The 14,915-nt window shown below is 36.3% G+C and overlaps 1 protein-coding gene across 3 annotated transcripts in view; it reads right to left on the bottom strand.

Moving 5' to 3' along the window:
- SMC5 (structural maintenance of chromosomes 5) overlaps window positions 1–14,915 on the bottom strand; it is a 117,998-nt gene that overhangs the window by 64,494 nt on the left and 38,589 nt on the right. For 2 of the 3 annotated variants that reach the window (XR_003512261.1, XM_027549441.1), the window contains exons 4-6: window positions 5,980–6,142; window positions 4,260–4,394; window positions 2,658–2,798 (exon numbers count right to left, since the gene is read on the bottom strand). Coding sequence is in view for 2 of the 3 variants with exons in the window: in XM_027549441.1 (XP_027405242.1) it covers window positions 2,658–2,798; window positions 4,260–4,394; window positions 5,980–6,142 (439 nt within the window). In the remaining variant the exon portion in view is untranslated. Of the gene's footprint in view, window positions 1–2,657; window positions 2,799–4,259; window positions 4,395–5,979; window positions 6,143–12,227; window positions 12,321–14,915 lie in introns of those variants that run through there. The other variant, XM_027549442.1, reaches the window with a different exon arrangement.

Here is a 14,915-nt window from a genome sequence, read left to right as displayed (position 1 = left end):
AAAAGGAAAGATATACCCATCTGAATGTGGAGTTCCAAAGAATAGCAACAAGAGGTAAGCAAACTTTCTTAAGTGAACAATGCAAAGAAATAGAGGAAAACAACAAAATGGGAAAAACCAGAGATTTCGTCAAGAATATTAGAAATACCAAGTGAACATTTCATGCAAAGATGGCACAATAAAAGGGCAGAAAAAATATGGACCTAACAGAAGTAGAAATATTAAGAAGAGGTAAGTGAAGTGAAGTGAAGCTGCTCAGTCGTGTCCGACTCTTTGTGACCCCATGGACTGTAGCCTACCATGCTCCTCCCTCCATAGGATTCTCCAGGCAAGAGTACTGGAGTGGGTTGCCATTTCCTTCTCCAGGGGATCTTCCCAACCCAGGGAACAAACTTGGCTCTCCCGCATTCCAGACAGACGGTTTAACCTCTGAGCCACCAGGGAATCTCTAAGAAGAGGTAGCAAGAATACAAAAAACTATACAAAAAAGGTCTTAATGACCCAGACAACCAAGACAGTGTGATCACTCACCTAGGGTCAGAAATCTTGGAACATGAAGTCAAAATGGGCCTTAGGAAGCATTACTAGGAACAAAGTTAGTGGAGGTGATGCAATTTCACTGAGCTATTTAAATCCTAAAAGATGATGCTGTTAAAGAGCTGCATTCAATATGTCAGCAAATTTGGAAAACTCAGCAGTGGCCACAGGACTGGAAAAGGTCAGTTTTCATTCCAATCCCTAAGAAGGACAAGCCAAAGAATGTTCAAACTACCACACAATTGCACTCATTTCACATGCTAGCAAGGTAATGATCAAAATCCTTCAAGCTAGGCTTCAACAATATGTGAACTGAGAACTTTCAGATGTACAAGCTGGAGTTAGAAAAGGCAAAAGAACCAACATCAAATCGTCAACATGTGCTGGATCACAGAAAAAGCAAGGAATTTCAGAAAGACATCTATTTCTGCTTCATTGACCATGCTGAAGTCTTTGACTGTATGGATCACAACAAACTGGAAAATTCTAAGAGAGAAGGGAATACCAGACCACCTTACTTGTATCCTGAGAAATCTGTATGCAGGTCAAAAAGCAACAGTTAGAAACAGACATGGACAATGGACTAGTTCCAAATTGGGAGTACATCAAAGCTGTATATTGTCACCCTGCTTATTTAACTTATATGCAGAGTACATCATGTGAAATGTCAGGCTGGATGAAGCACAAGCTGGAATCAAGACTGCCAGGAGAAATATCAATAACCTCAGATATGTAGGTGACACGACCCTTACGGCAGAGAGAGAAGAGGAACTAAAAAGTCCCTTGATGAAGGTGAAAGAGGAAAGTGATAAAGCTGTCTTTAAACTCACTGTTCAGAAAACTAAGATCATGGCATCTGGTCTTCATGGCAAATAGATGGGGAAAAAATGGAAACAATGACAGAAGCCATGAAATTAAAAGATGCTTGCTCCTTTGAAGAAAAGCTATAACAAACCTAGAAAGAGTATTAAAAAGCAGACACACCACTTTACCAACAAAGGTTCATAACGTCATAGCTATGATTTTTCCACTAGGCATCTGGATGTAAGAGTTGGACTTAATGCTGAAGTGTCAATACTTTGTCCACCTGAGGCAGAGTCAACTCACCGGAAAAGACCTGGATGCTATGAAAGATCAAAGACACTAGAAGGGGACAACAGAGGATGAGATGGTTGAATGGCATTACCGATTCAATGGAGATGAGTTTGAGCAAACTCTGGGAGACAGTGATAGACAGGGAAGCCTGGCATGCTGCAGTCCACAGGATCACAAAGAGTCGAACATAGCTAAGCGACTGAACAACAATAAACATTATAGGAAATCAAAGAAGGAAATATTGAAAAATCATTAAACTCAGTCTTTAAAGAGAGAAATCAAAAGACTTCAAAATACAAAGATAAAGCAGGTGTCAGAATAATAATAAACATAGGAAAAAATTATGAAATTGAGCTGAAAAAAAAGAAAAAGTTTAAGAAAAATGAAATTACGGAAAAGGATAGGGTGAAAACGGGTGGGACAGGCTGAATAAAGTCACAAATACAGCCACACATTTTTCCAATCTAATAATTATTTCCATCCTGGCATTAAAGATATTATTAAACTTCCTTATTTTGTTCCACCCACTGAAAAATAATGTACTGAGGGAAATGAATTTTTGGCCCAAACTCTGGTTCCAAATCATATACATCACAGTGATTAAAACAGTAAACTCAGTAAACTTATGAACCATAATGAGTAGAAGATTACAGTTAATATCCTTCAGCTCTGTCTGTAGCTGAAGTTGATAGTAGTAGCACACTCCAAGTAAATTTTCAGTAACCCGAGGACATTTCATTCTTACATATGTAAATATTTTTAGCTCATTAATATTTTATAAAATAAAACTATCTCTTGCCTCAATTCTGGAAGAATTAAGGACACAGACTAAATCAACTGTTACCTGTTATGCAATAACAATAACATAGCACACAGTTACAAAATAACACAGAGACGGATAAATATTACTATGCACAATATACAAAGCAAATATGAATAGCACCTAATTTGAGTATTTAGTGTCTCCTTTATAATTTTCCTGATACTTAAAGAATCACTATTTTACTTTAGTAACTCAGACTTACCACCCACGGCCTTTTTGCTTCAAGCATCTCAATCAAATCTAAATGTCGCTTACGTTCATAGAACCTGTCCACATCTTGTTTATATCTTTCATTCCTCTGAATCATTTTCTCTAGATATTCGGTTTTCTGTTTGCATGAGGTCTAAAATAAATATTCATTTAACAATTAGCTTAATCAAAGAAAGACAAAAGGTCAAATCTTTTTATAATGAAAAATGTATAGTGCTAGCAAAATTTCACAATAGGAGTTCTTAAGAACTGTGTAAAACTAAAGTGCACACCTGAGTTCTGGTCTAGGCTCTACTATTTATCAATTATGGGACCATGAGGAAGCCCTGACACATCTCTAAGCTTGGACTCTTCTTGCCTGAAGAGAAGAGAGATATCTGCCCTATTCACTTCACTGGTAGAAGGTACTCAACTTAACTACAGGTGAAAGCTCAAAAGCTGTAACATGACATACAGAAAAGTGATATTATTAGTAGTATGTTATGAATACCCATGACTGAAGGATTTAGAAATGAGATAAAGGAAAGCTAAAATCTAGCCTTTATCTTGTGAATTAACAAACAAGTAAATTGCACTCAGAACCTAGAAGAATATGTGCTTGTTTTCTTTCAGAAGTTGGTAGGTAGTTACAGTCTTTCAGAGGGGAGTATTAGACGATTTGATTTGGGGAAAAATAAAAGAACTGACAGGGGTATCTAAAGTAGGATTAAAATAATTACAACTTCTTTTGTCATTCACTCTGAATTAAGTACAACAACAACAATAGCATTAAATCAGAACAAATCACATTATCAAGTACAGATAGTTACAGTTTGTGCGTGCTTAGTCACTTCAGTTGTGTACAACTCTGTGCAATCCCATGGACTGCAGCCCACCAGTCTCCTCTGTCCACAGGATTTTTCAGGCAAGAATACTGAGGTGGGTTGCCATGCCCTCCTCCAGGGGATCTTTCCAACCCAGGGATCAAACCTGCACCTCCTGCACTGCAGGCAGATTCCTTACTACTGAGCCACCTGGGAAGTGCCAGTCACAGTTTAAAAGAAAGCATTAGTTTACTAGATTTCACATTACAAAAATTTACTGAATTGTAGCTGCTGAATTATGAAAAATGATTCATTAAATAAACATCTTTTAATGTGATATACTATAAAAGGACATTTAAATTTATTAAAGGTGAAGATAAAAATCAAACACTTCAACTAAATGTACAGTTCTTTTACAAAGTCTATCCTCACACAACTGAATAAAATATAACAATGGGCTTAACAAAGACACTAACTAAATGCTATATATATGCTGTATTACCCAAAACCCTATACAGCATCTGAAATATCACAGGTGTTTAGAAAATACTGAATGAATAAAAGAATAACACTGAAACTTCCTGAGAGAAAAAAGTACTTTAGAAATTCAATTAATAACATATATTTGATGACATGATAGTCAAAACTTTATATCAAACCCATTCTTACTTTTTAGTAACCTAATTACTGAAAATCCTTGCTGAAAAAAAATCACAAATATATGAATTTACTCAATGAACTATTATTCACTGGCCAATGAAAGACAATAAAATGAGTTGACTATAAATTACCTCTAGTTGTTTTTCTTTCTCCCTGAAGTTTTTCAGTTCACAGTGGTATTTGTGCATTTCTGGAGGACCAACTGACTTCTCAGTAGCTTCAAGGAGTTCAATTTTACTGAGTTTAGCAAACTCTCCAACTTTATCCTAGAGCACAGAACTTAAATATCAACTAATATTATCATTTACAAATATCTTCAAAACATTTTTCACTCAATGATACTTGTCAAGAAGAAACTCATTCAAAAGAAAAAAAAAAAAAAAACCTTTGCGATATGAATCTTAAAATAAATCCTGTCCTTTGATATTATTCTTTAAAATAATAAACTTAGGGTATAAACTACCACCTTTTTGAGAACTTTAAAAAAATTTCAATGTCAATATTTCCAGGTTGAAACTTTTCTATACATTTAACACAGTTTGGAAATAAAAAATACTGCCCTGGATTACAATGATCATTACCACATGTCAATTGGAATGAAATTATTAGAAGCTTAAAAAAGAAAAGAAGGATGGCAATTTCAAACAACTATTAATATTTCTGGAGACAGCTTTAAATCAGCTGCTGCTGCTGCTGCTGCTGCTGCTGCTAAGTCGCTTCAGTCATGTCCGACTCTGTGCGACCCCAGAGACGGCAGCCCACCAAGGCTCCACCATCCCAGGATCCTCCAGGCAAGAACACTGGAGTGGGTTGCCATTTCCTTCTCCAATGCATGAAAGTGAAAAGTGAAAGGGAAGTCAGTCACTCAGTCGAGTCCGACTCTTAGCGACCCCATGGACTGCAGCCCACCAGACTTCTCCATCCATGGGATTTTTCCAGGCAAGAGTACTGGAGTGGGGTGCCATTGCCTTCTCCGAAAACCAGCTGATAAATGCTTTCAAATTTTAACTTTTACTTAACTTGGACACAGTAATCAAATCATCATTGTTTCTGAAGAAAAGAACTAATTCAGTCACTAGAATAACATCCAAAGACCAGTCTAAAAGATATTTGACTTTAATATTTAACATGGAATATCAGGATGTTTTATTTTTTTTTGAAGAAACTTAAAATATAAAACAGTTCTAGAAGGAATACACATAGATTTAAGAGTCTTGGTATATAAAGCATTTTATACAAATAGACTGATTAAGAAGTTGTTTATTAACACAATTTTAAGAGCCTATAAATTGAAGCACAGAACTACTTAAGCTACTTTCTGCACTTATAAATAAATAATACCTTTATTATTTATAAGGAAATAAATAAAGGAGATAATACCTTTATTTCCTTTATAATAGATTTACAATATATTATAAATAATAATTATAATAAAATATTTATATTTATTGTTATATAATATTTAATTTTAATAAATTTATAATAAAATGTTTATAATATTATATTTATTATGTTGATCAATATTTATTATAGAAATATAATATAGTTTGTTATAATCTATTATAAATAACAATATTATAATAAATCTATTATAATAGATTTATTGATAGATTTATTAACTGAGTATTTCCAAATTACTAAAAAGTAGTAAGATTTTACTATAAGGTAAGATTTTACTATAAGAGATGAGATACTACCTTTTACAATACAAAGAACTGTTAACTATTAAGACCACTATGCTCCTTTTAAATAGTAACAATAGCTCTCAAAAAGTATTTACATTCTTATATGACATAAAGAGGAAACATTATATAGAAAATTTTCCCACTTTTACATTTAATTCTCTCATACCTGAGGTAGAAACTGGCAAAGATTGCCCACTTGAATATTTAAGGCTGCAACTTGCTCTTCTACTACTTTTGGGCTGGTAGATTTTTTGTTGATGAACCAAGAGGACTGATTTTTTGCCACATCAATCTCGCGAGTGATTACAAGATTTCCAGAAGTCCTGAACCTATTTAAAAATTAAAAATCTTTATACTCAAAATACATACATTATTTTCTCTTGCACCAAAGGTTTCCACATAGGATTATTATTATAATTTTTATTTCTTTTAACATTATAGCCCCTCCAAAGAAGGAAAGCCTGGCATTTTATTAGTGGTAATACATAACTGACCACAAATAAGTTACTTCTTTCAACATCTGAAATTTAAACCATTAAAATAAAAACACACTGATATTAACTCCCAAATACTGCCTGAGGATTCACATATCTGGAGTTATTCATCCTTTAATCATTATGCTATTCTCTAATCACATGTGCTCACTGAAATTCAAACTGGGTTGATATATGACAGCATAAAAAGTTCAACCTTGAAACTCTACTTGGAAAATGTACAAATGAAAACCAACTACTGTGTATGTATTTCCAGATATCAAGTGGAAATGCATACAGGTGGCCCACAGTTTCCTCATCTTATACTCCACCACTCTGAATTCAAAAGAAACTGTATCACATGACTATAAAAGAACACTGAACAAAAGAAAATTCATCTGAAAGATGGGTATTTATTTTTTGCTTTTAGAAGCACTACTGTGCCACACCTCCTACCTATTCATCCATCTTCTTCACTGGCAGTCAGCAGCATGAGGCATAAAGATAACTTACTGATATCTAATGGCAAAATGACAATGTAAATATTGTATATATCTAGATTAGACTGTAATCAGAACACTCCAAACCGTAAGATTTTAGGATGTTAAACAAGTTATTCTAAACTTTGATTTCCAAGAGCATAACTAACAAAGTATTTTCTGATTCTCTTACTGAACAACTACTAAAAAAAAACTGGTAAAGTATCTTTATAAATGTATTTATAGGTTAGCATGAAAGTAAGGAATTGTGGACAAAATACCAGTGCAGATGGGAAACCAGCAGTGGAAAAAAGAAACTGCCTTTCATTCTGAGGGCATTTGGCCAACCAGGTAATCTGGTGTATTTATTTTTATGATCCCCTGAGAGAGGGGTGTTGAGGACAAAGCCCAGAGTTCTCCAAGGTAGAGTCTAATGGAAACCATCCCAAGGATCGGATCAAGAAGGCAGAGGAGCAGGACATGGGAAACACCTTCTCAGACAAATACATCAAAAATACATCTACATGCAGAATTATTTACATAGAACATCTACTGAACATTGGAAGAAGACTTCAGACTTTCTAAAGGGCAAGAAAATCTTCATGTAACTAAGTAGGACAAAAGAAGAAAGGAAAAAGAGAGAGAGAGAGGAACTGGGATGGAACCTGAGTCCCTGGGAGCAAGCTGTGAAAAAGGAAAGGTTTCTGCACATTGCGAAGTTCCCTCACTGGTGGTGAGATCAACTGGGACAAAGGGGTAGCTTTGGAGCCTCAAAGGAGAGTGCAGCAACTGCTTTGCGACGGCAAAGTGGAAAGACACCTTCAGACAGTAGGTGCCACCTGGCAGACCCCAGCCTGAGACACTCATCTGCTGGGGCAGGTGGAGTGAGGCTTGGGCTTTGGAGGTTAGACCCCAGGAGAGGACCAGGGTTGGCTGTGTAGAGACAGCCTGAGGTGGGTAGGGTATGGTGCACCACAACAGAGCGAGTACAGGAAGAAGCCTGGGACTGATAGAGAGGCAAGGCACCACTGTTGGTGGCACATGAGACGAGCAGCAAGACCATCAAAAAAACTTCCTTCTCTGAATTCACACTCTTAGGCAGCAAAGCACTGCCTACACGGGGTTCAGGGATGGGCGTGAGCTACCACTGTCATCTTCGACTCCAGAGATGGGCATGGGCTGCTGTTGCTGAGGCTCCTGTGACAGGTGGCTGGTCGTGGCCCCCACTTCCTGGGAGCATCTGTGGGCAGCACCTGCACACTGCCTACCAATATCCAGTATACACTGAGCAAAGATATGACAAGCATCCAAACCAAAAGCAGCCCTCACACCAAAAAAATATTAAAGCCATACAAGCTATGCCAGGACGCACCCACATATTAATAGCCCTCCAAGAGAGGAAAGTGAAAAAGTTGGCTTAAAACACAACATTCAAAAAACTAAAATCATGGCATCTGGTCCCACCACTTCATGGAATAGACGGGGAAACATCCAGACTCTATTTTTGGGGGCTCCAAAATCACTGCAAGTGGTGACTGCAGCCATGAAATTAAAAGATGCTTGCTGCTTAGAAGGAAAGCTATGCCCAACCTAAACAGCATATTAAAAGGCAGATATTACTTTGCCAACAAAGGTCCACCTAGTCAAAGCTATAGTTTTTCCAGTACTGGATGTGAAAGCTGGACTACAAAGAAACCTGAGTGCCAAAGAATTAATGCTTTTGAACTGTGGTGTTGGAAAGATTCTTGAGCGTCCCTTGGAATGCAAGGAGATCCAACCAATCCATCCTAAAGGAAATCAGTCCTGAATATTCATTGGAAGGACTGATGCTGAAGCTGAAACTTCAATACTTTGGCCACCTGATGTGAAGAACTGACTCACTGGAAAAGACTCTGATGCTGGGGAAGATTGAAGACAGGAAGAGAAGGGGACGAGAGAGGATGAGATGGTTGAATGGCATCATCGACTCAATGGACATGAGTTTGAGTAAACTCCGGGAGTTGGTGATAGGGAAGCCTGTCGTGCTGCAGTCCATGGGGTCACAAAGAGTTGGACATGACTGACCGACTGAACTGAATTGCACCAATAGAAATGCAAACTATTGTGAAAAGGAACTAAAAACTGTAAGGAAGAGTCAAGAAAAATTAGAAAATTCATTTGCTGAGACAAAGGCTGAACTAAAGGCAATACATAACAGAATGAATGATGCTGAAGAGAGAATAAGTGATCTAGAAGAAAGGAAAATGGAAATAATCTGGTCGAAACAGCCAACAGCTCAAAAAAAAAGAAGAAAGCAAGCAATATGAGACCTATGGAACAATATAAAGTATGCCAATCTACATATAACAGGGATCCCAAAAGGAGAAGAAAGAGAAAAGAGGATTGAAAACGTACTTGAAGAAACTATGGCTAAAAACTTCCCAAACTTAAAGGTGGAAACAGATATCCAGATACAGGAAACACACAGGGTTCTAAACAAGATGAACCCAAACAGACCTACACCAAGATATATTATTTTTAAAATGGCAAAAGTTCAAGACAGTATTCTTAAGGCAGCAAGAGAAAAACAAAGAGTTAATGACAAGGGAACTCCCATAAGACTATCAGCTGATTTCCATACAGAAATGTTACAGCCCAGAAGGAAGTGGCAAAACATATTCAAAGTCTCAAAAGGAAAACTGCAACCTAGAATACTCTACCCAGTAAGGTAACCGATTAGAATAGGAGTGGAGAGAAAAAATTTATCAGACAAGCACAAACTAAAATACAGCGATACTAAACCTATCCTAAAAGAAATATTGAAAGGTCTTCTCTATATAGAAAAGAAGCAAACAGATATAGGTAGGAGGAAATCACAATTGAAAAGCCAGTGTACATACAGATTAAAAAAAAAAAAAACTTGTTTGTGAAAGCAACGATAAACATACTGAACAGCAAAAGGATAAACATGAAGATATAAAAAATATAAAATCATAAAATGTGTGGAAGAAGACTAAGAGAATGTAATACTTTTTTTCCTAAGAATGTTTACTTATGTGACTATTAAAGCAAGCAGATATAGGAAAGGGTTAACATACTTGAAAAAGAGAGCAACTACAAATTAAAAAACATACAAAAATTCACAAAAACCAAAAAGAAAATGTAAGCATAAAATTTTCATCAAACCAGAGAGGAAAAAAGAAGAAATACAGTCAACTGGAAAACAAGGTTTAAAATGGCAGTAAATACTTATGTATCAATAATTACCTTAAATGACAGTGGACTGAATACTCCAATCAAAAGACAGAGTAAAAGATAGGATAAAAGAAAAATAAAGCCTCCCACATCAGGACAAAGGACACACAGACTGGAAGTGCGGGGATGGAAAAAGGCATTTCATGCAAACAGAAACGACAAGAAGGCAGGAGTCACAATACTCATATCAAACAAAACAGACATTAACAAAAGCCATAAAAAAAGATGAAAAAGGACACCATATGATGATAAAAGGACCAATACAAGAAGAGGATTTTACACTCGTTAACATATATACACCCAATATAGGAGCACCCAAATATATAAGACAAATACTAACACGACACAAAGGCAGAAACTGATAGGGACACAACAGGAAGGGACTTTAATACCTCATTCACATCAGGGAACACATCCTCTAGAAAGAAAACCAATAAGGCAACAGAGATCTCATATGATGCAATAAAACAGATTCAAGTGATATTTTCAGGACACTGTATGCAAAAAAAACCCAGGATACACATTCTTTTCAACTGCACATGAAACATTCTTTGAGATCAGTTCAGTCGCTCAGTTGTGTCCGACTCTTTGCAACCCCATGAACCGCAGCACGCCAGGCCTTCCTGTTCATCACCAACTCCCAGAGTTTACCCAAACTCATGCCCATTGACAGAGAAGGCAATGGCACCCCACTCCAGTACTCTTGCCTGGAAAATCCCGTGGACGGAGGAGCCTAGTAGGCTGTAGTCCATGGAGTCACTAAGAGTTGGACACCACTGAGCGACTTCACTTTCACTTTTCACTTTCATGCATTGGAGAAGGAAATGGCAACCCACTCCAGTGTTCTCCTGCCTTCAATCTTTCCCAACATCAGGGTCTTTTCAAATGAGTTATCTCTTCGCATCAGATGGCCAAAATAATGGAGTTTCCCTTTCAACATCAGTCGTTTCAATGAACACCCAGGACTGATTTCCTTTAGGATGGACTGGTTAGGACTAACCAAATACTAGGGCACAAAAGTAACCCCAACAAATTTAAGAGTATAGAAATTATTTCAAGGATCTTCTCTAACCACAAAGGCATGAAACAAGAAATTAACCACAGGAAAAGAAATGAGAAAAAAAAATCACATGGAGACTAAACAACATGTTACTAAAAAAACCAATGGATCAAAGTGAAAGTCACATCAGACTCTTTGCAACCCCACAGACTATACGGTCCATAGAATTCTCCAGGCCAGAATACTGGAGTGTGTAGCCTTTCCCCTCTCCAGGGAATTTGCCCAACCCAGGGATCGAACCCAGGTCTTCCATATTGCAGGTGGATTCTTTACCGGCTGAGCCACAAGGGAAGCCCAAAGATTCCTGGAGTGTGTAGCCTATCCCTTCTCCAGCGGATCTTCCCGACCCAAGAATTGAACCAGGGTCTCCTGCATTGCTGCCAGATTCTTTACCAACTGAGCTATGAGGGAATGAGGATATCAAAAAGGAAATAGAAAGACTAAACAAAACTGACAAGCTGTTGACCACACTCACCAAGAAAGGATAGAGAACCCAAGTAAATAAAGTAAGAAACAAAAAAGAAGTCTCAAATGATACCACAGAAATACAAAACACTGTAAGAGAATACTATGAACATTTATATGCTAATAAATTCAACAACCCCCAAAAAAAGGGATAAGTTTTTAGAAACATACAGTCCACCAAAATTCAATCAAGAAACTGATAATTTGAACAGACAATCATTTTAAGTGAAACAGAATCTGTAAATAAATAGAAGAAAAACACTCCCTACAAACACAAGTGCAGGACCTGATGGCTTCACCGGTTAATTCTACCAAACATACAAAGAAAAACTTAAACCCATCCTTCTCAAACTCTTCCTTAAGAATGAAGAGGAAGGAACACTCCTAAATACAGTCTATGAAGCCACCATCACTGTGATACCAAAGCCAGAAAAGAAAATTACAAGCCTGTATCTTTGATGAATATAGATGTAAAAATTCTCAACAAGGTATTAATAAACCAAATATAACAACACATAAAATAAAAAATCATACACCATGACCAAGCTGGATTCATCCTAGGGTCACAAGGAGTCGTCAACCTATGCAAACCAATTAACGTGATATGCCACATTAACAAAAGACAAAAACCATATTATCATCTCAATAGATGCAGAAAAAGCACTTGACAAAATTCAGTATCGATTCATGATAAAACTCTTACCAAAGTGGTACAAAGGGAACATGTGTGTTAGTTGCTCAGTCATGTCCAACTCTGCAACTCCATGGTCTGTTGTCCACTAGGCTCCTCTGTCCATGGAATTCTCCAAGCAAGAATACTGGAGTGGGTTGCCATTGCCTTCTCCAGGGGGCCTTCCCGACCTCAGGGTGGACCCAGGTCTACTGCACCGCAGGCAAATTCTTTATCATCTGAATCACCTGGGAAGCCCAGAGGGAACATATCTCAACATAATAAAAGCCATTTATGACAAACCCACACTCAATGTAACACTCAAAGGCAAAAAAATGAAAGTCTTCTTGTTAACATCTGAAATAAGACAAGGACAAGGACGCCCACTCTTATCTCTGACAGTATTAGAAGTCCTAGCCAACAAACAAAATGCAAAACTCTACTCAGCTATCCTTGCTTAAATGGGATACAAAAGATATTAAAAAAATGAAATAAATTAAAAAAAAAAAAACAGGAAAATATTTAAAGAGAAAGCTAACTATATTCATTAATGACAAACAGATTTTAAGGCAGAAAGCCTCAAAAGATGAAGAATTCAGTATATAACAATAAAGAGTTCAATACTGTCCTATAAATATATAAAGGAAAGATGGACAGAACAAAGGTAATTAATAAATCTACATAAAGAAAGGGATAGTGTAATATGCTTTTCTCAGTAATAGTAAAAATAACTAGTAATCTTGCACTAATGGACAAATAAACAGTGCACACACAACAGCAGAATACTCATTCTTTCAACCAAACAGGTAACAATTACAAGGGCTCAGTATGTAAGCCTCAACAAATTTCAAAGGATTGGAACATAAAGATCACCGTATCTATTTTTTACCATACTACTATCAAGGTGATGATCAATACTAAAATATAATAGGAAGATCACATTAGAATTTGAAACAGCTTTTAATTTGAGCTCAAAAACAAAATGAAAACATTCACAACTGAAAAGTAGAAAAATACTATACCAAAATTTGGGAGATGGAACTAAAGCAGTACTGATAGGCAGATTTTTACCCTTCACTATTTACATTAGGGAAAAAACAAGACTGAAAATGAGTACAATATCCATTTCAGGAAATGAGAAGAACAAAAGAAACCAAAAGTTTAAAGAACAATTAGTAAAGGGAAGAGTAAACATGAATGAAATATAAAACCATGACGTAAGACAGAAACAACAATGCAAAAAGTTAAACTCATTAAAAAAAGATGAATAAAACTGACAAATCAATTTTTTCCAAATCATGAAAAAAAAAAACGAATGAAAGAGGAGAATACAACTACAGGAGATACTTAAATAATATATTTTACATATGAGAAGACATAATACAAACATAATAAAGTTACATATTATTTAGCCAAATAAAATTAAAAGCTAAGATGAAAATATTTTTTAGAAAACTATAAATTACCATGATGACTCAAGAATAGAAAAACTAAATAATTCATTACCATTAATTAAATCAATAGGCCCAGATGATTTTATCAGTAACTTTAATCAAATATCCAATCAACTAATATTTCACAAGCAAAATACAGATGTTAGAGAAGCAAGTCTACCAATGCAAAAACTATGACTATGTTGAACTTATTCTAAGAATGCAAAATAGACTGAACATTAGGAAATTAACTGAATTTACCAATTAAAATAATATGATCAATTCAATACATGCTGATAAAATTCACTTGCTAGTTATAATTAAAAGAACATGAAATCAGGAACAACAAGGAATACCTCTAAACAAGTAAATCATATCTTTCAAAATCCTACAACAAGTATCTCATTTCACTCCAGCCACACTACCATTTTTCTGTTCCTCAGCAACAACAAATTTAATTTTGCCAGACTATTCGCACAAACTATTCCATCTGCCTGGAATACTCTACTCCCAGTTATTACGGTTCTCATTCAGTTCTCACTTCCCAACAGGCCCTTCCTGAACATACAATAGAAATAAAACACCACTTCCCCCAAACCCTGCCAAGGCCTACAATGAACTAAATCTGATGAAAGTTCCTTGTCTTTATTTTGCTCCACCTGTCAGAGGCACTGGACAGGCCAACAGCACTGCACGACTCCTCGAGTGTGCTTTCCAAGTACCGCATTCTCCTCACTCACTAGCATTCTTCCCAGGTTCCTTTCCCCACGTTCAGCCTCTAAATGCAGCAGTACAACAGAATCTAGTTCTTACAGACTTCCTTCCTCCATCTGCATCTTCTCCCTTGGAGATTTCAACCACCCTACCAACAACCTTTGGCCCAGATTTCTCCTCTAATAAGGGGAAAAAAAAAAAAACCTAACTGCCCATTCAACATTTCAATTTACATAAAATGAAGACACAAAACTGAATGAGATTTAGCTCATCACAGGCCTTGGCAACACTTTTACCTGAATGTCTATATAAGCATCTCAAACTTTCTCTGTATTTTACTGACCCTAAAAAGCATCTGTTTTTGTTGCTGTTCTTTTCCATCTTAACATTTCTGAAACTAGGTTGCATATTTCAAACTGTTTCATAGTTTAACTGGAAGTTGCATTTTACAATGGTGGCATCTTAATTCGACAAAATATGGTTTACTTCAAAATGACCTTCTGATCTTACCCTAAAACCTCCAGATGCTGGTTTCATTACCTCCGTTAAGAGAAAATCCACTCTTAAGGATGCC

This window comes from Bos indicus x Bos taurus, chromosome 8, assembly GCF_003369695.1.
Source record: "Bos indicus x Bos taurus breed Angus x Brahman F1 hybrid chromosome 8, Bos_hybrid_MaternalHap_v2.0, whole genome shotgun sequence".
Lineage (NCBI taxonomy): Eukaryota > Metazoa > Chordata > Mammalia > Artiodactyla > Bovidae > Bos > Bos indicus x Bos taurus.
This window is presented reverse-complemented; position numbering and strand designations above follow the sequence as displayed.